This window comes from Xyrauchen texanus, chromosome 11 (assembly GCF_025860055.1).
Source record: "Xyrauchen texanus isolate HMW12.3.18 chromosome 11, RBS_HiC_50CHRs, whole genome shotgun sequence".
Lineage (NCBI taxonomy): Eukaryota > Metazoa > Chordata > Actinopteri > Cypriniformes > Catostomidae > Xyrauchen > Xyrauchen texanus.
In genome coordinates, this window is record NC_068286.1 from 20,871,542 (window position 1) to 20,896,183 (window position 24,642).

Sequence of the window (24,642 nt, forward strand, 5' to 3'; positions counted from 1 at the left end):
GAACAGAGGCTCCCCTCGGGGCAGACATGCTTGCACACAGCTGGCCCACTGGGCTGCGTAAGTATGCATTTCCCCCAATGAGTCTTCTTGCACAGATGCTGTGCAAGGTTAGGGAGGACGAGGAGCAAGTCACACTAGTGACTCCATACTGGCCCACCCAGGCATGGTTCTTGGATCTCGTACTGCTCGCGACAGCCCTTCCCTGGCAAATTCCCCTGAGGAAGGACCTTCCTTCTCAGGGGCAGGGCACGCTCTGGCATCCGCATCCAGACCTCTGTAAACTCCACGTCCAGAAGATCTAGCTGGCCTACCACCTACTGTCGTAGACACAATCAACCAATCCAGAGCCCCTTCCACCAGGCAGCTCTACGCCCTGAATTGGCACTTGTTCACAAATTGGTGTTCTTCCCGGGCTGAAGACCCACAGAGGTGCTCAGTTAGGTCAGTGCTCCTATTCCTGCAGGAGAGGTTGGAGGGGAGGCTGTCCCCGTCCACCTTGAAGGTGTATGTTGCTGCTATCGCGGCCCACCACAATGCAGTAGAAGGCAAGTCCCTTGGTAAGCATGACTTAATCATCAGTTTCCTAAGAGGCTCCCGGAGGTTAAATCCCTCCCGGCCAAGCCTTTTCCCCTCCTGGGACCTCTCGGTAGTCCTCACGGGCCTCCAGAGACCTCCCTTCGAGCCGCTAGAATCAGTTGGACTCAGGGCCCGCTCTCTTAAGACTGCCCTGCTGATCGCGCTCGCCTCCATCAGAGGGTCGGGGACCTGCAAGCGTTCTCTGTCAGGGACACTTGCCTGGAGTTCGGTCTGGCAGACACTCATGTCATACTAAGACCGTGACCGGGCTACGTGCCCAAGGTTCCTACCACTCCCTTTAGAGACCAGGTAGTGAACCTGCAAGCGCTGCCCCGGGAGGAGGCAGACCCATCCCCTTTCGTTGCTGTGTCTGGTACATGCTTTGTGTACCTATTTGGACTGCACGCAGAGCTTTAGACATTCTGAGCAGTTCTTTGTATGCTTTGGGGGACAGTGGAAAGGAAACACTGTCTCCAAACAGAGGCTTTCCCACTGGGTTGTAGATGCCATTTCATTGGCTTATCACACTCAGGCCGTGCCCTCCCCCCCTTGCGGGTCCGAGCTCACTCGACAAGGAGTGTCGCGTCCTCGTGGGCACTGGCCAGGGGTACCTCCCTGGCAGACATTTGTAGAGCAGCGGGTTGGGCGACACCCAACACCTTACGAGATACAACAATCTCAGGGTTGAGTCAGTTTCATCCCGTGTTTTCTCAGGTCTGAGCCAGTAGAACTCGGTAACACGCTGATGGGCTGGCCGGGTGAATCGCTTGCATACTGGAATAGGTGCTCCACAGGGTGAGGACTCCTACGTGGACTCCCCCTGTGTGTATTTTCCGTGATACGGTCCCCTTACGAGCGGACCCGCGTTTTCCTTGGGTAAGTTTCGGCTGCCCACCGGTCGCCGTGTGTAGCAACTCCCCCCTCGCTGAGGCTGGATCTACCACCGCGCCACTTCCACGTGTCGCCTAAAAATACATGTGATGTATTCACCACCTTACCTCCCCAGCTGGGTAGGAGTGGTCTCCGCAGGGTCTTTTCCCCCTGAAAGAATAGGAAATTGGGTAAGACACCCTTCCCTCAGTGTGTGTAGAAACATAGAGAGAAAAGAGGCCCAGCCAGGCTTGGCCCGTTCCCAGGTTGGCAAGCGTCGCCTTGTTCCCCTCTCAGGGTAACCAAAAGGATTCCGACGACTTTTGTGGGGCATTGGGGAAGGGTACTTGTAGTCTGATACAGCTGGTCGTCTGGCACGTAAAAAACACCTGCCCGCTCCTGTGTCAGACCACGTACACGGCTCAGCGCATGGCGTGTTTTAAATTGGACCCTTAGTATCGCTTCTCCGACACAATGTGGAGAGAGCGACAGAAGGGGAACGTCTAGGTTACGAATGTAACCTCTGTTCCCCGATGGAGGGAACGAGACGTTGTGTCCTTCCCGGCCACGTCACTGAGCCGAGACGCTGTAGTGGCCGGAGCATTTCAGCTCCTCAGAAAAATCCTGAATGAACTCTAGTATTTGCCTCGCCTTTGTACCCGTATGTCCGGGGGCGGGGTATGCAAATACTAGCTGCCAACTTCTCATTGGCCTTTTTTCATAGATCAGAGGTATATTCGGTGCTCAAGAGAGACCCCTAGTGTTGCTTCTCCGACACAACGTCTCGTTCCCTCCATCAGGGAACGGAGGTTACATTCGTAACCTAGACATTTTTCCTGGCTCAAAATGAAGCGGAGGTGGTACCATACTGATCAAAAAAGTGACGTTAAAAACACGTAAACATTGGCTTTGCGTTAATATACTACTAATGACCTGGCAACTAGTGTTAATTTTGTCTGCTGTTTTTTAATTTAGTTTTAGTCTTAATCCTGTGTCAAATGTTCTTTTTAGTTTTTATCATATTTAGTCAACCTTATCCTATTTTTATTTATTTTTTAAGTCAAGTTTTAGTTGACAAAGTCTGGGCTTTTTAATGTAGTTTTAGTCAGTGAAAAGTGTTGACATTTTAGTCATATTTTAGTAACATTTAGTAATTTTGACATTTTAGTCACTGAACACTGTAAACATTTTAGCCATAAGATTATTATAGATAAGCATTTGTCAATCTAGTCTATCCAAAACCAATATATATATATGTATATACACTCACCTAAAGGATTATTAGGAACACCTTTTCAATTTCTCATTAATGCAATTATCTAATCAACCAATCACATGGCAGTTGCTTCAATGTATTTAGGGGTGTGGTCCTGGTCAAGACAATCTCCTGAACTCCAAACTGAATGTCTGAATGGGAAAGAAAGGTGATTTAAGCAATTTTGAGCGTGGCATGGTTGTTGGGCCAGACGGGCCAGTCTGAGTATTTCACAATCTGCTCAGTTACTGGGATTTTCACGCACAACCATTTCTAGGGTTTACAAAGAATGGTGTGAAAAGGGAAAAACATCCAAGGCATTGAAAATGCCTTGTTGATGCTAGAGGTCAGAGGAGAATGGGCCGACTGATTCAAGCTGATAGAAGAGCAACTTTGCCTGAAATAACCACACAGCATTTGTGAAGCGACAACACGCACAACCTTGAGGTGGATGGGCTACAACAGCAGAAGACCCCACCGGGTACCACTCTCCACTACAAATAGGAAAAAGAGGCTACAATTTGCAAGAGCTCACCAAAATTGGACAGTTGAAGGCTGGAAAAATGTTGCCTGGTCTGATGAGTCTCGATTTCTGTTGAGACATTCAGATGGTAGAGTCAGAATTTGGCATAAACAGAATGAGATCATGGATCCATCATGCCTTGTTGCCACTGTGCAGGCTGGTGGTGGTGGTGTAATGGTGTGGGGGATGTTTTCTTGGCACACTTTAGGCCCCTTAGTGCCAATTGGGCATCGTTTAAATGCCACGGCCTACCTGAGCATTGTTTCTGACCATGTCCATCCCTTTATGGCCACCATGTACCCATCCTCTGATGGCTATTTCCAGCAGGATAATGCACCATGTCGCAAAGCTTGAACATGACAATGAGTTCACTGTACTAAAATGGCCCCCACAGTCACCAGATCTCAACCCAATAGAGCATCTTTGGGATGTGGTGGAACGGGAGCTTCGTGCCCTGGATGTGCATCCCACAAATCTCCATCAACTGCAAGATGCTTTCCTATCAATATGGGCCAACATTTCTAAAGAATGCTTTCAGCACCTTGTTGAATCAATGCCATGTAGAATTAAGGCAGTTCTGAAGGCGATAGGGGGTCAAACACAGTATTAGTGTGGTGTTCCTAATAATCCTTTAGGTGAGTGTATATATATACACACACACATTTTATTGTTGTTGTAATTTTATTGTTATTTTCACATAAGATGGATCTTATCAGGATGATCTCATCAATGATGCAACACGTTGCAAGCTGCAGACTGCAGGGGTGAGAGACGAGTGTCTCCGTGTTAAAGTGCGTGTTTAAATCTCTCCCGGTCTCGACTCCCTCTCAGATTGGGTCTCTTCCGCGACTGGTTGAAGCAGCAGTTTACTCAGACTGCTAATTGAATTGGCATGACATGACGTAATTGTCCAGAACATAAGACCCAATATAACTATATTTTACACATATTCCCCATATTAAAATATATATATATATATATATATATATATATATATATATATATATATATATATATATATATATATATATATATATATATATATAAATAAACTGATAAACATTATATATAATCATAAGATTGAAGTGGGCCTTGACAACTTTACACTTTCAGAGTAATTAGAATTACAGCCTTATAGCAAATTACAAAGACAAATCAGAGTTCCCACGCATACAAGGATGGAGTGGAGAGAAATAATATCAAGGAGGAAAATAAGGATGAAGTGAAAGAAAATTTATTAAATGGAGAGATCAAGATTAAGAACCTCAAATTTGATGCAGATGGGAATAGTTTGAAGTAATTATATATTATTAAATGATGACGATTCTTTCTGTTTGACTTTTCTGTTTGACAGAAATGTAATAAGCAATGATCCTGACCCACAAAGGCAAAACAGAGTTATGAATGAAACTGCTCTTATGATCTGTCCGTTAACATATGAGTTTGTCTCGTTTGCTGAAATTCATAGCTGAAATTGTGTGAAAATGCAGTAACTACAAAATCCACATCAATGTGTACAATCATACGTGTAAAGTCATTTAAGGAATACAGGGATTTGGAAGAATGTATAATAATGCCATGTAAGCACCAAAGGTTATTTTCATGGCAAACAGAGTATTTTAAAGACAAACAATTATCAACAAACTTTCACTGTAATAATGTGATTATAAAAGAGATGCAAGACATGAGGAGACAGACAGCATCTCTCATTGACACTGAATTAACACTGTATCCAGCTATGAATCATGATCACGTACGGTACTATCAGCTAATATTGACTGCGGAATCAATGGGACCAGGCTTAACAGAGTGCGGCACAAGATGAGAAAGAAATGACTCGCAGAACTCCCGCAAAATATAAATATCTAAATAAAAAAAATTATGTTCCTCAAAATTATTTTATGTGTTTAAAGTACAGTGTTATTCGTCTATTGTGCAATACCATCAAAAATAGAAAAACACTACACATTTCCTGTGCTGTTTTGTGATTGGTTGGGCAGTCTTCAGCCCACCCTCAGTGTTTGCAACACACAGCCTGCCCCATATTGCTTTTAACCAATGCACAAATTGGAAAAATATCTATATTTGATTTAAAAAACGTGTTTCCCAAATGTTTGATATGGTGGGCAAGCCTCACGTTTGGATGAGCTCTGCCCACCCCTGCCCATGCAAATACACGATACGTGAGTTGTGACAATCAGACTTTGGGTTGAGTGATAGAGACTGTTTGAGCAATCATGAGCGCTTTTATCTTTACTCTCTTTAATATGAGATTTCTCTGCGTCATCATCAGTCACTCATCCCAATTTAAATCAGATTAATGTTGGTCACAATACCACTAATTATAAATATAGCTGTTTAACCTTCAATAATGACACCGCGTCTTCATGCATTTGCTTAATAATTAGTGATTTGTGTTACATCAAAACTCAAAGACAGAAAACAGACCATAGATATTAATGATTTCTCACTGGAGCAGTTTTAGAGCTTGTTATGAATATATTTTTTTTATTTTTGAGTGTATCTCTGCGGTGAGTGATGCTTTCATGGTTGAAAATTCTGGGCCGAAATCGAAAATTCAGAATGCACTTGGCCGAAACCGAATTTTTCTCCACAGATTTCATATTAGCACACTATAGTTTTGCAAGTCATTTAGAACATCTACTTGTGCATGACACGAGTAATTTTAGCAACAAATGTTTACAGACAGACAGTTTCACTTTTAAATGACAATATAACAATTGGGTCAGACGTTTGCATGCAATAAGTTAACTGTGCCTTTAACCCTCTGGGGTCTGAGGGTGTGTTGGGCCCTGGAGAAGTTTTGACATGCCTTGACATTTGTGCTTTTTTCAGTTGCTTAAAAACATATTAATCATATCATATTACATACCATATTTATATTATACAGCATACAATTTAAATATCTGCTTTTGCCGAAACAGCATTTCCTTGTTACTAAAACTTGCTTATTAGGAGTCATATTTCAAATGTCAATACTCTGAATCCTGTCTGGCAAGTCTGGAAACAGTTCCACTAGTAAAATATGTATATGTTTATATAAAATAGCATGTCAGCTAATGAAAATTAATTGACCTACTCGGCCGAAATTGTATCTTCGTCTGGATCAATCTCTCTTCAAATTACAAATGTTCATCAGAGTCCCGCTCTTCTTCTGAGGAAAATGTTAACTCTTCCTTAATATCCAGGAGATTCCTTGAATGTGTATTGTTACAAACACGCAGAAAAGTTGAGTTGTGTTGTGTTTACATCAAACCTCTGAACACAGTCGGGGGCGTGTACATTTGCATTGATCGTCTCAGCACTGATTGCATTGCAGGAGAATATTTGTTTTAAATTTGAATTGTTTTATTAGACATTTTAAGCTTTCTTTAGACATGTTTCATGTTTGTGTGATAAGTATTTGCGGAGTTTGGGGTTCATTCATGTTTCTGAAATATGCTCGTGAACACAGAGACTGCTGAAAGCTCACCCTTTTTATTTTCTTTATTTTACAAAAGCACAAGATTTTGTATATATATATATTTTATATTTTATATATATATATATATATATATATATATATATATATATATATATATATATATATATATATATATATAAGATGTAAGATTTAGCTGTTTTAATATGTTACTACATAATTCTCATTCTTCCTTTATGTTATTTCATAGAGTATTTGAAGGAAGGACATAAAATTCGGCATGTTAAATTCACATTGTGCTTCCAGTATTTTTCAGAGTATGCATATGCACAACATCAAGGCAATTTGAAGTCCAATTACTGTTTACATGCTGGACGAAGCCAAGCTACAATCGCATTGTTTGTGTCTCATAAAAATCTGTTGCAAAAAATCTGTGATCAGTTATTGTTAGACTGAAATACAAATTTTAAAATGCCATCTTAACGTAGTGATAGTTTTAATGTCTTTGCTATTCTTCTAAACTGTGAGAAATAGCAAGAATGAGTAGGTATGTCCAGACTTTTGTATTGTAGTGTACAACATTCACTGCAACATGTCATGTGAACATTCCCGGCCAACATTATTAATCAGTTAACTGCAGGATAAGTGCATCTGTTTTTGCACAACAACAATCAGCCCAAGTGACTGAAGACTGGTTTGTGTAATACTCTATTAACACACATTCAAAATACATGTCTCATGGCATTGTATGTTGTTGTTAGTACGAGTAATGCCCTAGGTAAGTAAATAAGGTTCATTGGACTAGATCAAACTTCCTTTAAAGACATTAGACTACTGATTAGTCCTGGTGGGAAAAGTGCCCAAGTAATTACAAAGCTGTAAAGAAGTCTCCTAGAGCACTAAGCTCCCCTGGAGCACAGCACAACCATGACCAGCCTTGCATGATCCTGGAACAATCGCGTCCCACAGGTCTCTGAAGAGCATTAGTGTGCCGCCTGATCACGGGCCAGCCAAATATATCTGACTGGACTACAAAACAAATAAATAAAGTCCAGTGGGGTCAGAGAGCCTTAAGATCTCAGAATAGCACAGACGAGACAGATACACCAAACATCTCAACTCACTGACCTCGTTGTTTACATGCAGTAAAGAAACCGGTTTATTCCAGGGCTTTTGCAGAAAGCATCGTTCTGAAACATCATATAAACTAGAATGCCAATTTTGTTATGCCATTTAAGGCAATAAGAGGAAATGGTTTAACACAGCTTATTGTGGCCATGTAAATGCTTAAACAATGTTCTGATGGGTGTTTGAAGACTGCGTGTGTGTGGAACAGACCAGCTAACAAACGTTATTGGATTGAGGCCGACATTTTTTTTTATCTGTTTACTTAAGTCTGGTTATTTATATTCCTTTCCAAAAAAAAAAAAATGTATGCGCCAAATTTAATGCCGCGAAGAACACACTAGCTACTTTTAGATAAAAATGTGGCTACGAATGGTCATTTTTAATAGGGCTGTCAATCGATAATTTTTTTTATCTAATTAATTACACGGTGTCCCAAATTAATCGCATATACAAATATTTGCTGAGAAAGCCCCTCATATAACAATAATTCAATATATAATGATGAAATAATTGTACATAGTTATCTTTAAATATAAAAAATATATATATATATATATATATATATATATATATATATATATATATATATATATATATATATACAGATAATTAAAATGCATTACATTCTTGTGGCAGAAGAGTTAATCATTAATAAGACAATGTATTGTTTACTACCATATTATTGAACAGAAGTCAATCATTGGCGTACAGTTCACAGCAATCCATTTCACAAGTGAATTTGTCAATAAGTTGGAGATTTATTATGAGGGCTTGTTTATGGACCCATCAATGTACACCTGTGACAGACATGCTTGTGTAGCGTCTCGGGTGCGTTGCGTCTTAAACATAAAATGTTTAGGTCACTGTGTCAATTTAAATATAGTTTAATACTTATAACACATCTTGAGATCCCTTAGTTCGGATGTGCACTCCATCAAATGTTTTGAATGCAAGAATGTAACGAATGTCTTTTTTGTGCTGTCTGGTTGTTTTCTTCACTGTATAAACTGCGCGTTGACACACAGCTGTTATTTCAATTACTGCCCTCTGGAGTAAACCGGTGGTACTACAAGCTTGCATTTCTCAGGAATCTTCCTTATTACAATCGTGAGTGCGATACATTTTTTTAACACGTTATGTTTAATAAAATTAATCTCACTTATTTAATGTGTTAAATCGACAGCTCTATTTTTAATATATACATATTTAATAAATACATTATAAAATGTGCATTCACAAATTGGAATGGTATGCGGCTATACCAAAAATGTACTTGTTTTAGCCTCAAACATTATAAACATAGATAAATAAACATGGCCTAAATGTATGCTCAAAATTACTTTGGACTGAACATTTTTGCATTCCTTAAATATTTTAAATAGAAATACTTGATTTTAATGCCAGTCAATTTTGAAAATCACTGTGGCAGGGCGGATGGTGGGGCCGGGTCGTGATCATACACACCCGGTCCCTTATCATGCTAATCAAGCCTCCGAGAGGGATAAAGGTCGACTGCGGAGGGTTGTGCGGGAGCGAGAGATAGTTTACGGACATGTCCGTCGTGTGTGTTTGTGTCTTCTGTTTAAGTTGCTCATTAAAATAGTATTTATATCGTCAAGCCGGTTCTCGCCTCCTCCTTTCCATTGACTGCTTTACACTGGTGCCGAAATCCGGGAAGGAGGAGGGATACGCCGTAGTAGAGTTCTCGCCACTACCATCCACCCCAACGGAGCAGCCGCGGCCATCTGCCGGGGGACGAGGAGCCCAGCCGCCTGGAAGAGGACGATGGCCGCCAACCGCGAAGTGAGAAGGGGCTCCTAACCGACCGCCTGGAGCGGTCAGTGCCGCTGCCAGGGGCGCAGAAGTCGCCTACAAGCCACTGAAACGCGGCAGGGTCTGAGATCGCCGAGCAGGGCGGGGGAGACCCCTTCTGTTCCCCAAGAATGCGGCGGGGCGTTACGTCCACCAGGGGCTGGAGGGCTGCGTCCGATCAGCCCGGAGAGGCGTGGCTGTCGTCCGTTAGAGGGTGGAGGAGTGGCCAAGGAACAAGCTGCGGCGTATCGGAGAACTGGCGAGTAAGTGTTTTTTAATCTCTCTCTCCTCTCTCTCTCTCACTGCTGCTCCGCGTTGGCCTTTACCCTCTCGTTTAAATTTCACAGTGTTTTTTGGGGGGGGTACTACACTCTTACAGGAAGTACCCCCCTATTTAATTATTTCTGTTTCCCTCCCCTTGTCCCCTCCCTTGTCCAGGTAGACAGGGATGACCTGCTGGCAGACAGGGCAAGAGGCACGCCCCTCTCCAGGGAAAGGGGGGGGGGGTGTACGTCATGCCGGGGGCTCCCCTGCCTGAGAGAACGAGGGAGGAATGTGGCAGGGCGGAGGGCGGGGCCGGGTCGTGATCATACACACCCAGTCCCTTATCAGGCTAATCAAGCCTCCAAGAGGGATAAAGGTCGACTGCAGAGGATTGTGCGGGAGAGAGAGATAGTTTACGGACATGTGTGTGTTTGTGTCTTCTGTTTAAGTTGCTCATTAAAATATTATTTATATCGTCAAGCTGGTTCTCGCCTCTTCCTTTCCATTGACTGCTTTAGAATCACATTATGAAGATCTTCTATTGACAAAACAGTCTTCCTTACTAGGAGCTTTTGTGTGTGTGTTTGTTTGTCTCAGTAGATGAGAGGAAATATAAGTGTCACCTCTGTCCATACGCGGCTAAGTGCCGGGCTAACCTCAACCAGCACCTCACCATCCACTCGGTCAAACTGGTGAACACAGATGCCGAACAGATCTTTACTGCTGTGACCACCGACGGCCAAGAGCTGAAAAACTGCCCTTACTACTACAGCTGCCATGTCTGCGGCTTCCAGACGGAGCTGAACGCTCAGTTTGTTAGTCATATGTCTCTGCATGTGGACAAAGAGCAGTGGATGTTCTCGCTCTGCTGCAGCACCTGTGAGTTTGTGGGTGTGGACGAGGCCGAGATGAAAGCTCACATCAGTTCAGGGCACACAGGTAAGATTTCAACCTTCTTACAGTTTAGACATAGCATATCAGTCTGATCTCATTTAAAATGTATATGCTTGGTAAACCTTGGCACAAGTTCGTGATGTTTCTTTTCTTTCTTTCTTTTTAAGTTACTGCTGAAATTTTAACTTCTAAAGATCTGAGTGTCAGGAGGGGCATTTCATATTACAAGCAGTTTTGTATTTATATTTGCTCAGTTTTGCCACGTTTATAAAAAGATTATGGTTTTTCAGCATCAAGACATATCATAGCCTATCGAAATCTGTTTGTTACCTTGCAAGGTGTACCTAAAAACATTAACAGATTTTAGTTTGAGATAAGTGTAATGTTGCTGTAGAGGCGGAGAGTGTTTCTGCTGGCATTTAGCAGTGTAGGTAACTACAGTTGCAGGTATTTATTGACAGACTGAGGGCAATGGTAAAAATTAGATAAGACATTTTGCATAATGATTGGAACAAATCAACTGCCATGTGTTTTCAACTTCCTCTTAAAGGTGGTGCTGAAATACTTTAAACCCAGTGTCAAATTGTCACAATTTTGTTATAACCTAAATCTGGTCTTTTAGACTATGATATGTCCAGTGATAGATGGATTTGACTCATCTATGCTCTGATTTATAGTAAAAACAGTGAGATGTGGCTGGACAATCAAGCCATTTTTCTGAAGTTTCAGTGTCTGTGTAGTTACTGTGCTTTGGCTTTTTTGGGCAGTATAAGTAAACTATTTGTCTACAAATGACTTTCCTGAAAAGTGTAATCAGTTTGAGTCTTGCCACTGTGTGGCTCTCTCAAAACATTTCCCGGTTCATTGAGCATTCTCACATGTTAATTTCTGGCTTGTATGTCAGGTTAATTTTAGTCAGTCAAGGAACTGACTGAGAGTTTGTGTTTGTGTGTGCAAGGCATGGTGTTATTTGACCTAAGGAGGCTGAAAAATCGATAGCCCTAGTTGCTCACAACTAACCACCGAAGAAGCCCAACACGGCCACATCTTCCAAACTCCCTCATACGCCACTGGCATTTTACACTGAGCTTGAGTCCACTGTTAACAAGACAGTGAACTCTGAGAGTGACAGCAAAAGAACAAGTTGGTTTGTCAACTACGATTTAGCACCCTGCCAAAGACACCCCTTGCTACAGATTGGCTGACACCGGGTCAGTACATATCAGCCTGCACTTCTTTGTTTCCTGCTTAGGAAGGTCTTAGGAAAGTTGTCTTCATCAGAAATGCTTTGCTGTATAGTACAGGTGTTCTGCTAAAGCCGGACACTAATTAATTCTGATATTTAGAGCAATGTCCGGCACTCATTGTAGCCTAATAGAGGGCGTCCAGTTCACTCACGGAGATAAAGTAATTTTCTTCGAATGGAGTTCATAATGCACAAGAGTCACACAGCACATCTGTATTCAAAGATGTTATTGCGGCTGACAAAAGATTAAATATGACCAACTACTCTGTATTCTGCATGTATGCTTTCAAAGGAACGGAAGTCTTAACATGTAAGCGAAGCATGTGTGTGAGTTGGCATCGGCCATTTCGTGAGCTCTGAGAGCACTAAGGGAAAGCCATGTCCCGAGATGCTCCCGCCATCTTAGCTGTTGTGGCCCTGACCTAGGCAGCCCCCCCTCCCCTGCTGCTCACAGGCACAATGGAGATCAATAAGAGCACAGGCTTGAGTGTTCTGGCTGCTTGGAAACTGAAGTCATGCTAAAGCCGCAAGAGTGCCTCTTAGGGAAGAGAGCCCTCCTCCCGACTTTTAAAAGAATAGTTCCAAAAATGGAAATCCTGTCATCATTTACTCACCCTCGTTCATCATCTTTCTATCTTCTGTGGAACTCAAACAGAAATACCATTGCACATTCAGTGCATCTGCGGGAGAGAAATACAAGTGTTGTTCTGTGCATGGCAAGTTTTTGTGGTAAATCCTAAGAGACAAACTTTAATACTTCACTTAACACAGTGACGTCTTCTCGAGTTGTTACCTAGATACAGTGGTAAACAGCTTCCGCTTTTACTCATGTTGATGACGTAATCAGGCCGCAGTTCAGACCAAAAAATATGATGTGAACAGAGACCAGCGGTGGAAGGGGGAGGAAATGTTTTCTGGTTTGGTCCAAGCAATCGAACCAAGTGTAAAAACACCCTAAGTGTTACTGCATTCAATATATATATATATATATATATATATATATATATATATATATATTTAAGTAAGGATGATGATGCGTATTTAAAAACTGATGATGTAATTTGTTAATTTGTCTCCTCTTCACCTCGCCACTGCTGTTTATAATGTATGTGCTGTCTAGCCGTTTGACAGGGTTGACTTCCTGCATTTAAAGCTTTATACTAGAATGTTCTCTGTAGAATTCAAATGGTCACATAAGCTGTGTTTTCTACAGGCCGTCGCAATATCGAGTGAAGTGTGACTGAATCACGCAAGTTTCTCTTTGTGCTGTCACTGAGCTCTTGCAATCTTATCTCTGGAGCGAGCTGGTGTGCGTTGTGGCGGTTCACATGAAAGCACACTTCATTTGTGTGTTCATATGTGTGTGTAAGTTATAAGAGGCATGAATACCATTAAATATCCTTTAGCATCCACTAAGAGTCGCCCGACATTCACACAGTGAATTCCGCAAAGTTCAGTGCAGGAAAAATCCTGGCTAGTAAGAGTTACCTGCAATGGCCAATTTTATTATATTATATTATATTATATTGGTAACATTTTAATTGATTCATGTTTTAAGTTATTTATATTATCAGTATGTCAAAAATTTGAATTTTTTAAATATACATTATCATGTGAACAAGTGCAATAGCTGATTTAAGTTTCAAAAACCTTGGAAAACAAAAAAACTCTGCTTCATTTAAAGTTGGACATGACTTAAAATGATGTCTTTGCTTGAGGTTCAGGAAGTGAGTCAGATCTTCATTCAGTAACTGGTCTAATGAATTCAGTGAGTTAATATAGTGAAGGATTTGCTGGACTTATTACAACCAGTAACCTGTGAGTTGGAGAGTCCCTTGGAATGATTCATTCAAAGAACCGGTTTTTATGAGTTTTATCAGGTCATACTAGTCCCGCTCTATATGTTTGTTTTGCGAGCAAAATGTAATAGAAATACATGTTAGTGGTGGCATTATTTCATGATATATACTCTTTTTATCTCATATTCAATTCAAACTGCAAGCTTCCAACTCAAGTAAAATACATTTTCTTTTGGCATGGCGCTAGAAATTGAGTAGCAGCAAAGCGCCACTGTTGAAGAGCCATGCAGACAACACTCCAGAAGTCAAGAATTTCATGGTAAAATAACTTCAATTTCAGGTTGAATATGACGCACAAGTCGCAGGGAATACTTTTATGACACTTTGGGTTCTTTTTTAAGTCAATATCTACTGCTGTTGTATGGATATATAAATTCGATTTTAAAAAATATGAGTAAATGATGACAGAATTTTCATTTTGAACTAAACCTTTAAGGGTTCATTTCTCACTGTTCTAGGCATGCATATTCCCGCCTGGCTCACTGGGTGGAATCCGATCAATTGTAGGATTTTTCTGCCTTTTCCTTTACTCATTGCATAATTCATTATCATACCTTGAGTGTTGAAAGATGCTCCTATCTAATTCACTGCTGGCTTAAGCTAAGCCAGGTCTTTGATACCATCGTGTCATTAAATACGGAGGTTGTCTGTTTTTCAGGAAGTGAACCTCATTGTCTCTTTTTTAACACACACAGGTCTCAATTCCAGAAGCCCTCTCAGTGAGACCAAGAGCACCTCCTCCTCTCTGTCGGCCCTTAGCGACTCCCTCAACAGCTCTGAAGGTGGAGATGTTGCCCAAGGTAATGAAGAACTAAAAAGCCTTTTGGCCCCACCTTCTTCTGCTGGCAGCCAATCAAGCTCAGGCCCAGGAACAGAGGAAAAGGCAGAGAAAGGTGAGATGGACCACTTTAATGGGTCAGAAATATTATTTATACATATATAGGTGTATAAATAATATATATATATATATATATATATATATATATATATATATATATATATATATATATATATATTGATGACAACATAAAAGCCAGTTATTTAATTTTGGAAACAACATGTTTTCTTTATAAGATCATGTTTAATGTGTTTCTCAGACAGTATTAAATGGGTCTTTACAAATGAAAATATATAGCTACCTTTATATTTTAGGAAGGGAGTCAAATATATAATCATATTTGGATTCAAAAATGTTTAAATAACCCTGGCCTAGAATGCTGTCTTATTTTTAATGGGACTGCTCCATGTTGACATTACATTTCTGTTCGAATTCAGTTTATCTTGGTCAAACCCATCAGATGTTATGTAATCCAATTCCTTTATACTTACTTGTGCCGATACAATGAGATGATGTATAGAGATGGTAATGTCACCTAGTTTCTCCCTCCCTTCCTGTCTCATTCTCCAAGGCTTTGAATGCGTGTTCTGCAACTTTGTTTGTAAGACTCGTGCCATGTACGATCGGCATCTACAGATCCATCTGATCACACGTATGTTTGAGTGTGACGTGTGCCACAAGTTCATGAAGACGCCCGAGCAACTCATGGAGCACAAGAAGTGCCACGCTGTCCCCGCTGGAGGGCTCAAGTAAGGAAAGCAAGTACAGCATGTGCCTCCCCTAATACCTTCACAAAACCCCACCCCCACCCTACTTCAGCCCCATCCTCTCAGGCAGCACACAGCCCAGGTTTGAAACAAGATCTATCAAGGAGCACAGCTTGAGAATCAGGCTGGATTCACCACAGAGGGTATTCCTGATATTAAGCAGTGCTTCTAGGTAATGCCTCTGTACTGTAGAGCCAATAAGAAGCATGTTATAGGCATAGGAAGTTCCTGAATGTGCCTAAAATATACATATACAAACTCAACACTAACTAAATAGTATCTATCAGACAGATCTGAATATACAATATACAAGGAATAGTACACACAAAATAATATAGTCTCATCCTTATGTTATTCGAAACCAGTGTGGCTTTTTTTTTCTGTGAAACACAAAAAAGGAATTTTGAAGAATGTTCTGGTCACCTTTTTCCATTCAGTTACTATGAATGGGGACTGGAGCTTTCAAGCTTTAAAAAGCACCATAAAAGTATCATCAAATTGGTTTCTATGACTTGTGTGCTATATTCCAAATCCTCTGAAGCCACAAATAGTTTTAAGTGAGGAACAGACCATCATTTAAGTCGATATTCACTGATAATCTTCCCCTACATTGAGCTTGAGAACTACAACTGCACTGAATCAGTGAGTTGAACTTGAAAACAGGATCTGATTCACAAATCTTTTAGACTCTGACAACTTAAAACATCAATGCTTATTTCAGTGCTTCTGCTTCTCGTGCTAAGGAGAGCTAGGGTGTATCAAAATAATAATTTAAAGGAATGTTCCGGTTCAATACAAGTTAAGCTCAGTCGACAGCACTTGGCATAATATTGATTATAAAAAATATAAATTTTGACTTGCCACTCCTATTTTTGAACATTAAAATACTCTACTTACTAACCTTTTCTGTGTGAAGTTATAGACAATTTTACAACTTCATTGCCATGACGATGTAATGTCAACAAACACTAAAATGACTAAACATTACAATTTAAACAACTTTACAGTTCAAATAATACATGAGTTTAAACAGAAGAATTATTGTAATTGCATTTATAAAATTATAAGCTTGAGATTTCTACCTTTAAATCCTCCAAAAAATGGCCCAATTCACTTCCATTGGAAGTGCCTCACTGTAATTTGTTTTTTTTAGTTGAAAGAAATTTTGGTGGTAATCAGCATGCCACAAATGTTCTCGATTGAGCTTAACTTGTATTGAACCTGGAACATTCCTTTAAGAACAACCTAAATTTTGGTCTGTTCCTCACACAATGTTATTGTATGTCTTCAGAAGATTCTGAATATCCATGAAGCCTTTTAGATATATGGATCACTTTTATGATACTTTTATTTGTATTTTTTGTACGCTGTTTGAAGCTTAAAGGCATAGCAACTACATGGAAAAATTTGACAAATTTCTCCTTTTGTGTTCCACAGAAGAAAGAAAGACATAAAGGTTTGGAACGACATGAGGGTGAGTAAAGGATGACATACTTAATATTTTTTGATATTATATCAATTAACTATTGATATAATATGTCTTTATCGTGCTCCCAGTGTCATCATATTGTTAAAAAAATTTCACTGCTAGTTTACTCCATCACTAAGATATTGCTCATTTTATAAAAGGAATTATAATAGCATGGATTCTGGAAGTAGGGCTCCCCATTTTAAAGTCCACTTTACAAGCGGAATTAACAGTCAGAAAGGGCCATTCGAGATGGATGAACACACAGATCACAGGCACTTTCAGGAATGAGCCCCTTCCCTTAGAAAGCCTGTGGTAGACATTACTGCAAAAGATCTGGTCCCGCATGCTAATATATATCTGAAGAAATCACAACAAGCCAGTCAGCCCTTGTCCATCTGTTGAGCAGCTCCACTGCCAAAACCATTAGGCTACAGTTCACACTGTTCTTACTCAGCCTGTCATAACCACCACCACGGTTACAACAACACATTAAAACACACTCAATCCTCATTGCAAGGCAAATAGACACCCCTTTTACAAACACTTACACTTACTGACCCCCCTAGTTTATATCTTTGTTTTTTTATAGGTTTTTTTAGTTTTTTGTTTTTTCTCTGAACGAACACTTTTTTCTGAAAGTCCAGTCTTTGATATTTTCTGTTGTATTTGTCTATTTGTTTACATAATTCATGTCTTAAGGTCATGTATTTCAGATTTCATTGCCTCATCTTGTCATTTATGGCTATGCTTTCCCATGCTATACACATTTGTCGGCTTGTAGTTATTTAAAATCTTGTAGTTATTTCTCATTAGAGCGCTTAGCCACTGCAATATACAGGCAGAGGGAGAAAAAGGAAAATAATTAGCAATATTTCTCTAATTTGGAGGGACAGACTGGTTTACAAAGGATCTAAACCAGTGGTTCTCAACCTTTTTGACTCCAAGGCCCCCCATTGTCGGAGAAAATATTCGAAGGCCCCCCTTGTAGGCTATTTGATATTTATATTATAAGATATAGTATCTATTATAAGATATTTCCTTAAAACTTGTGATTTCATAAATATCTAAAACTGTATATTCTTGCTGTTGAAAGGAGAATGGATAATTTTCAATAAGTTTAATTATAATAATTATATAAATAATAATAATCTATCATATTTTACATTATTTTAAGATATCTTGAGGCCCCCCTGGAAGTGTGCTGAGGCCCCCTAGTGGGCCCTGACCCCCTGTTTGAGAACCACTGGTCTAAACTGATTATGTTTTTAAGGAGGTGAGGGCTGTGTCTTATTTGTTATTTAGAATACAGGCAAGATAATAAGTGTCATTTGCGTATTTTCTATTTAGAATTTGGCCTTAAAAGTTTAAAATGTCATACCGCCTTAAAACATAGTGGGTTTAAGGTAATAATGACTTAGAATAAAGGCAGGCCTATCAACCTTCTGACTTTTATTTAACAATGTATCAGATGGGACAAGTCAGTATTTGATTTATGATTCTCTGGATTGGCTCAGGATTCTACCAAAAATTCAGTGTACACAGTGTTCAGAAAGTATATATTGGTCAGTATCTGGAACAGTTGATATTTTGTCTGTGCATTTTGGATGTATAAAAGTTCAATGACTCTGGGGTTTTAGAGTGTGTGGTCAGCTTTAATTTAATGCAATAGTTCATCCAAAAATGGTAATTCTCATTCTCATTTACTCCCCCTTATGCTGTCTCTAAATTGTATGGCTTTCTTTCATCCGCGGAACACAAATGAAGATATTTTAATGTATTTTGTCTGGTAGTCATGCAATGCAAGTGAATGGTGACCAAAGTTTCAAGCTTCAAAAAGGACATAAAGGCATCAAAATAGTAATCCATACTACTCCATTTGTTTAATCAATGTCTTCTGAAGCGATCCATGATTACTCTTCCTAGTGCCAGATAGTTCTCTGTGCTTATGTCAAGCACTAGGAAGTGCAATCGGGCTTGAATTCATGATCATGCCTAGAGACTGATATGACGAGATGTATAGTGAAAAAGGAGTTACATTTTGGACTGTTCTCACCCACAATCGATTGGATCGCTTCAGAAAACATGGATTAAACCACTTTTATGGAGTCCTTTTTGGGGCTTGAAAATATTGTCACCATTTACTTGCATTGTATGACAAACCAATGTCAAACATTCTTAAAATATCTTTGTAATCTGCAGAGGCAAGAAAGTCATACCAGTTTGAGATGACATAAGGGTATATGATAAAGAATGATTATTTTTTAACTATTCCTTTAACAGTAAATGTATAGGAGCAGACTTACAAATGACGGCATGTTTTATTTTTCACAGAATCTTTCTACCACAGCAGGGTTACAATTGGCTGGAATAATGTCTGCTCATGAATATACCATAGAAGGTGTTGTAGTTTGATACTGGGCTGTATATTTGTATTTTGAAATACCAGATTACCTAAGTGTCCTTATCTTAGATATTTGGGCTCTAGAGATTAATTCTGTCTCATCTTTAAACAGATTAAAATTATTGATTAAAATGTTATCCCTCAGAGATTGCTCCTTCGTGTCTCGTGTCGAGAATTAATGGAGCCCTTGTTTATGTTTTAACTATCAACTCCATGTTTTTCTCCTAAATTTGCTCAGGAGCAATACAAATAAACAAATGATTCTGTGAGAGTATACATATATAAAGTGGATGTGGATATCATAGCTCAGATAATTTGGTTTTGAACAAATGTGATGAGAAATGTATAAGTCCATAATATTCCAAATTGAACTTTTGCTATCTTTGCTATCAAACAGACTTAGCACAGTTTGTGACATTGTTGAGATCTCTTCTGAAACTCTAACTAGAGGGAGACATGTGTTTTTCTTTTATTATTTATTTCCTTAGAAGAAATATACTCTCTCATTTTGAGATATTTAACACTTGAGATTTAAATAGATCTTATTTGGGACTGTCCACAACATGACTTCTTTTTTCTTTTTTTTTACCAACAATTCCTTCACTATTCTTCATCCCTTTTCTGATTAATATTAATCCAAAGATAGTTCTAGGATGGTACAGCCTTGAGCCAGCACACATTCTAAGAGTTAACTTTTTTAAATGTTACATTGTCCTGGCAGACTGTGTGACATTGTTTTGTAAATTTTTACCTCAAGATAATGCACCATACAGCTGATCTTAGTGCATAAAAAAATGCAGTGACAAACTCCAGAGTCGTTGCTCAATAAAGATTCAAACCGTAAGAGCACACAGAGAAAAACTACAATCCAAGTACTGACCACTGTACATAGATGTGAGTCATTGGCGAGAAAGAGTTAGCTGCTGTTTTAGTCAGGGTGAGAGAGTGTCACAGCGCTCTAGTTCAGTGTTGAGGTAGAGAGGCGCCCTTCACAGTGTGCTTTCTGAGGTCATTCTGTTCTGCAGGGTTTGTGAAGCGCTTTGGGGCCCTGAGCAGATGAAAGGTGCTATTTAAATGTAAGTGCCACTCATTTATTCATTTACCTTCATCTGATTCCCGTTCCAACCTGTCCGCAACCACACAGCCATACATGAACACACACTCTCTCACACGCCCTCTCAAATATACATACAGACCATAGCCTTTATACACAGGAGAGAGGGTAAGACACACTTCATCCCTTCCCTTTGTCCATTCTGTGTGTTCTCCATTTCATAAAAAAGAGAGAACAGAGTGTGTTTTCGTGTTCGGAAGGTGCATTATTAAAGGTCTCCCACCTCTGTGTCCTACACCCTGCTCCTCCTGTCTCTTTGACCAGGTGCCCTCTCTGCATCTACTCCACCAACAGGCCAGCCGCTATGGAGGGCCACCTCAAGACGCACTACAAGATGGAGTACCGCTGCCGTATCTGCCAAGCTGTGTGGGCGAATCAGGCAGAGCTGGAAAGGCACACGCGCGGCCATCGCCTGGGCAACCACTACAAGTGTGAGCAGTGTGGCTACCTCTCCAAAACCGCCAACAAGCTCATTGAGCACGTGCGCGTGCACACCGGCGAGCGGCCTTTCCACTGCGACCGCTGCAGCTACAGCTGCAAACGCAAGGACAATCTCAACCTCCACAAGCGGCTCAAACATGCACCGAGACAGACTTTCGGTTGCACCCAGTGTCCTTTCACGACCACCCACCCGTTTGTCTACAGCCGCCATGTGAAAAAGCACCAAGGTGGGGAGGGGATTACCGAGGATGGTGAGGCTCAGCCGGGTACTCCATGCCCAGGCCTTTTGGAGAGTGGTGAGGGCAGCAGTGGGAGTGGGGACAGCGGCAGCACCAGTCCACTGATGAGCCTGTCTGCCTCTCAAGCCTTGCAGTCTGTCGCCCTCTCCATCACCAGCAAGCAGCGAGATGGCACCCCAAGGCCACGCTACCTCTCAGCCAACGGCACGTTCTCCACACTTTCGGCTCACTACTTGGAACCTTACAGAAACTGTGACCTGGCTCACCTCCTCCCCCTCACCACGCTCTTTACCACTCGACGCTTCACATTCCACAGCCCCTCTCCCTCAAACTCCTCTACTCCATTCTCCAGAGCCTGGTCCGACTCGCCCTCACAGTCCCCACCCTCTCCTACATCACTCAAACACTCCTTCCTCACGTACCTGGGACTGACAGAGAGAGCGAAGACCATTTGACCAGTCTCTTTCAAAGGATAGGTTACCCAAAATGTTTTATTCTATTATCATGTACTCACCCTCTTACTGTTCCAAACTAGTATGATTTTCTTTCTTTTGTGGAACACAAAAAGAAACGTTTGGTTGAATGCTAGCCTCATTCATTTTCATTGCATATTTTCACAGGAGAAAGTCATTTGAAGTTGAAACAATATGAGAGTAAGTGAATGATGAAAGAATTTTCATTTTCGGGTGAACTATTTCTTTAATAACTGATCCATAGGCAGTCTGGAATGCTAACCTAAAAAGTAGAAATATAGTAAAAGATCAATTTATCAGGGGAATAAGTTTGTTGTCTGTTCTATCAATCCAATTATTGCTCTTTTTTGAGAGGTCTTGTAACATTTATTTGTTTTCCTCTGCAAATGGTGAATGACCCGGAAACTGATAATAGTGCTTTATCTATATGGGTTTTGTATTCGTTTTAATGGGAGAAAGGAAACAAAGAACATATGAGCTTGCAACCTCCAAGCTTCTTTTTTTTGTGTGTGCATTTTGTCTTTTGCCAGGAATCCAACAGCATGTTCACTATGTGTTACAATGGTTTTTGAAGTCATTTAGGGGATCAGTATGAAATATATTTGGGGTATATAAAGTACGACATGACAAAAACCAATGAAATAGATTGCTATCTCTCAAGTGTTGTTTCCAAAGCAAAGCCTCAGACCACACACTTGTTAATTTATCAAAATGTACACAGTTTTGTAAGCTTTTTTTTTCTTTCCTTCACCACTCATGTTGGCACTTACTGGTTTTGTTGAATGGTGAAACCATTGGCAGAACTCAAATTTTGCCTCAGCAACAAGAATAAGGCTCTTTACGAGCTCTATGAGGCATGGCTTATGGTATTTCTTAATACAAGCAATTTGGGGCATGCTAATGGAAAAAGCAATCATTACCACAAGATCAGTGGTCGTCAGCCCATGATGCTGCCTCAATACTTCACTATCCTCACCCGACTATTGGTCAGTACAGATTGTGCCATAGCTGACCGAGGTGGGCTGGCCATAGGCATGAGGAAAGATGAGTGACCAGTCAAGCGCCCTGTGCATAGCTATTGTATGTATTGCGCATCTGTACGTTTAACAAGATGTGAGGTGATAGTTTTTTTTGGGGAAAACCCATTTTATTCTGTCACAAAGGCCGAATCAATGGTGCTTTTTGGAGCTTTTTTGTAATTTTGTGTTTAAAAGAAACTGTTCCAAAATGACTTGAATGAATGTACTTTTTGTTGGTTAATGTTCAAGTGATGCAAAGGTAGCTGGACTGTGGTAAGTGAGAACTTGGAAAAATAATGGTATCCCGGTGGCCTTCTGTGTCTTAATATTTTTGTTCTATTTAAAAAAATTTTAAAGAGCCTTTGAAATGTAAAATACAAATATATGTGTATATATATATATATATATATATATATATATATATATATATATATATATATACACACATATATATACACACACACACTCACACTGGCATCCAAAAGTTTGGATTAATGTACAGAATTTGCTCTTATGGAAAGAAATTGGTACTTTTATTCACCAAAGCATCATTCAACTGACTACAATGTATAGTCAGGACATTAATAACGTGAAAATTACAATTTGAAAAAAAAATTCAGAACTTATTAAACTTCTTCAGAGATTTCTTCATGTGCAGCAACGACAGCTTTGCAGATCCATGGCATTCTAGCTGTCAGTTAGTCCAGATACTCGGGTGACATTTCACCCCATGCTTCCTATAGCACTCGCCATAGATGTGGCTGTCTTGTCGGGCACTTCTCATGCACATTACAGTCTGGCTGATCCAAAAAAATCTCAATGGGGTTAAGATCCATAACACTCTTTTCCAATTATCTCTTGTCCAATGTCTGTGTTTCTTTGCCCACTCTAACCTTTTCGTTTTGTTTTTCTGTGTCATATGTGGCTTTTTCTTTGCAATTATTCCCATATGGCCTACACCCCTGAGTCCTCTCTTTATTGTTGTACATGAAACTTGGGTTAAGCAGTAGAATTCAATGAAGATGTCAGCTGAGGACATGTGAGGCATCATTTCTCAAACTAGAGACTCAGATGTACTTATCATCTTGTTTAGTTGTACATCTGGGCCTTCCACATCTCTTTCTTTCCTTGAAGACAATTACATCTTTGTATGAAATCTTAAATTTTTCGGCAATTTCAAACATTGTATAGCCTTCATTCCTCAAACAATATTCGACTGATGTGTTTCTAGAGACAGTTTCTTTTTTGCCATTTTTGACCTCATATTGACCTTAAGACATGCCAGTCTATTGCATACTTTGGCAATTCAAAAACAAACACGAAGACAATGTTAAGCTTCATTTAACGAATCAAACAGCTTTCAGCTATGTTTGATATAATGGCATGTGATTTTCTAGTACCAATTTAGCATGATTACTCAAGGATAAGGTTTTGGAGTGATGGCTGCTGGAAATGGGGCCTTTCTAGATTTGATAAAATATTATAAAAAAAAAAATTCAAATAGTGATGGTGCTGTTTTTTTTACATCAGTAATGTCCTGACTATACTTTGTGATCAGTTGAATGCCACTTTGGTGAATTAAAGTACCAATTTCCTTCAAAAACAGCAAAATCTGTACATTATTCCAAACTTTTGGCCGCCAGTGTGTATAATATATATATATATATATATATATATATATATATATATATATATATATATACCTGTACTAACAAGCTATTATGAGAACCCCATTGGAAAATGGCTCTCAAGTGCAATGTGGAGGCAGCCATTATTTTGAGTAGGATTTGTGGAAGCATGGCTTCCCTTAAGCTGGCAAACATGGTACCATAATTCTATGTTTCCCTCTCCAAGTTTTGAGTTTTAATTGCACTTAAAATTTAGAAATGTTTCAAGAAAAGCACTTAGACTCAATAGAAAGATGCCCTAAAATTCAACCATCATGTCAGACAGCCCCAATGTTATTTAATTTTTTAATTTTGAATTTGGAAATTCGAATTTGTAGATATA

At 39.9% G+C, this 24,642-nt stretch overlaps 2 protein-coding genes across 2 annotated transcripts in view; both read left to right on the plus strand.

The window, feature by feature from the left end:
- Window positions 1-15,460, plus strand: part of LOC127651293 (zinc finger protein 827-like) — a 140,036-nt gene extending 124,576 nt beyond the window's left edge. The window contains exons 11-13 of the mRNA XM_052137072.1: window positions 10,471-10,809; window positions 14,565-14,762; window positions 15,279-15,460. Of these exons, the coding sequence (XP_051993032.1) occupies window positions 10,471-10,809; window positions 14,565-14,762; window positions 15,279-15,460 (719 nt within the window). The remainder of the gene's footprint in view (window positions 1-10,470; window positions 10,810-14,564; window positions 14,763-15,278) is intronic.
- Window positions 15,461-20,371: 4,911 nt separating this feature from the next.
- On the plus strand, window positions 20,372-23,035 carry LOC127651292 (zinc finger protein 513-like). Its single transcript, XM_052137071.1, has 2 exons — window positions 20,372-20,422; window positions 20,725-23,035. Coding segments are annotated over exons 1-2 (873 nt in total). The 5' UTR covers window positions 20,372-20,420; the 3' UTR covers window positions 21,596-23,035.
- The last annotated feature ends 1,607 nt before the right edge of the window (window positions 23,036-24,642 follow it).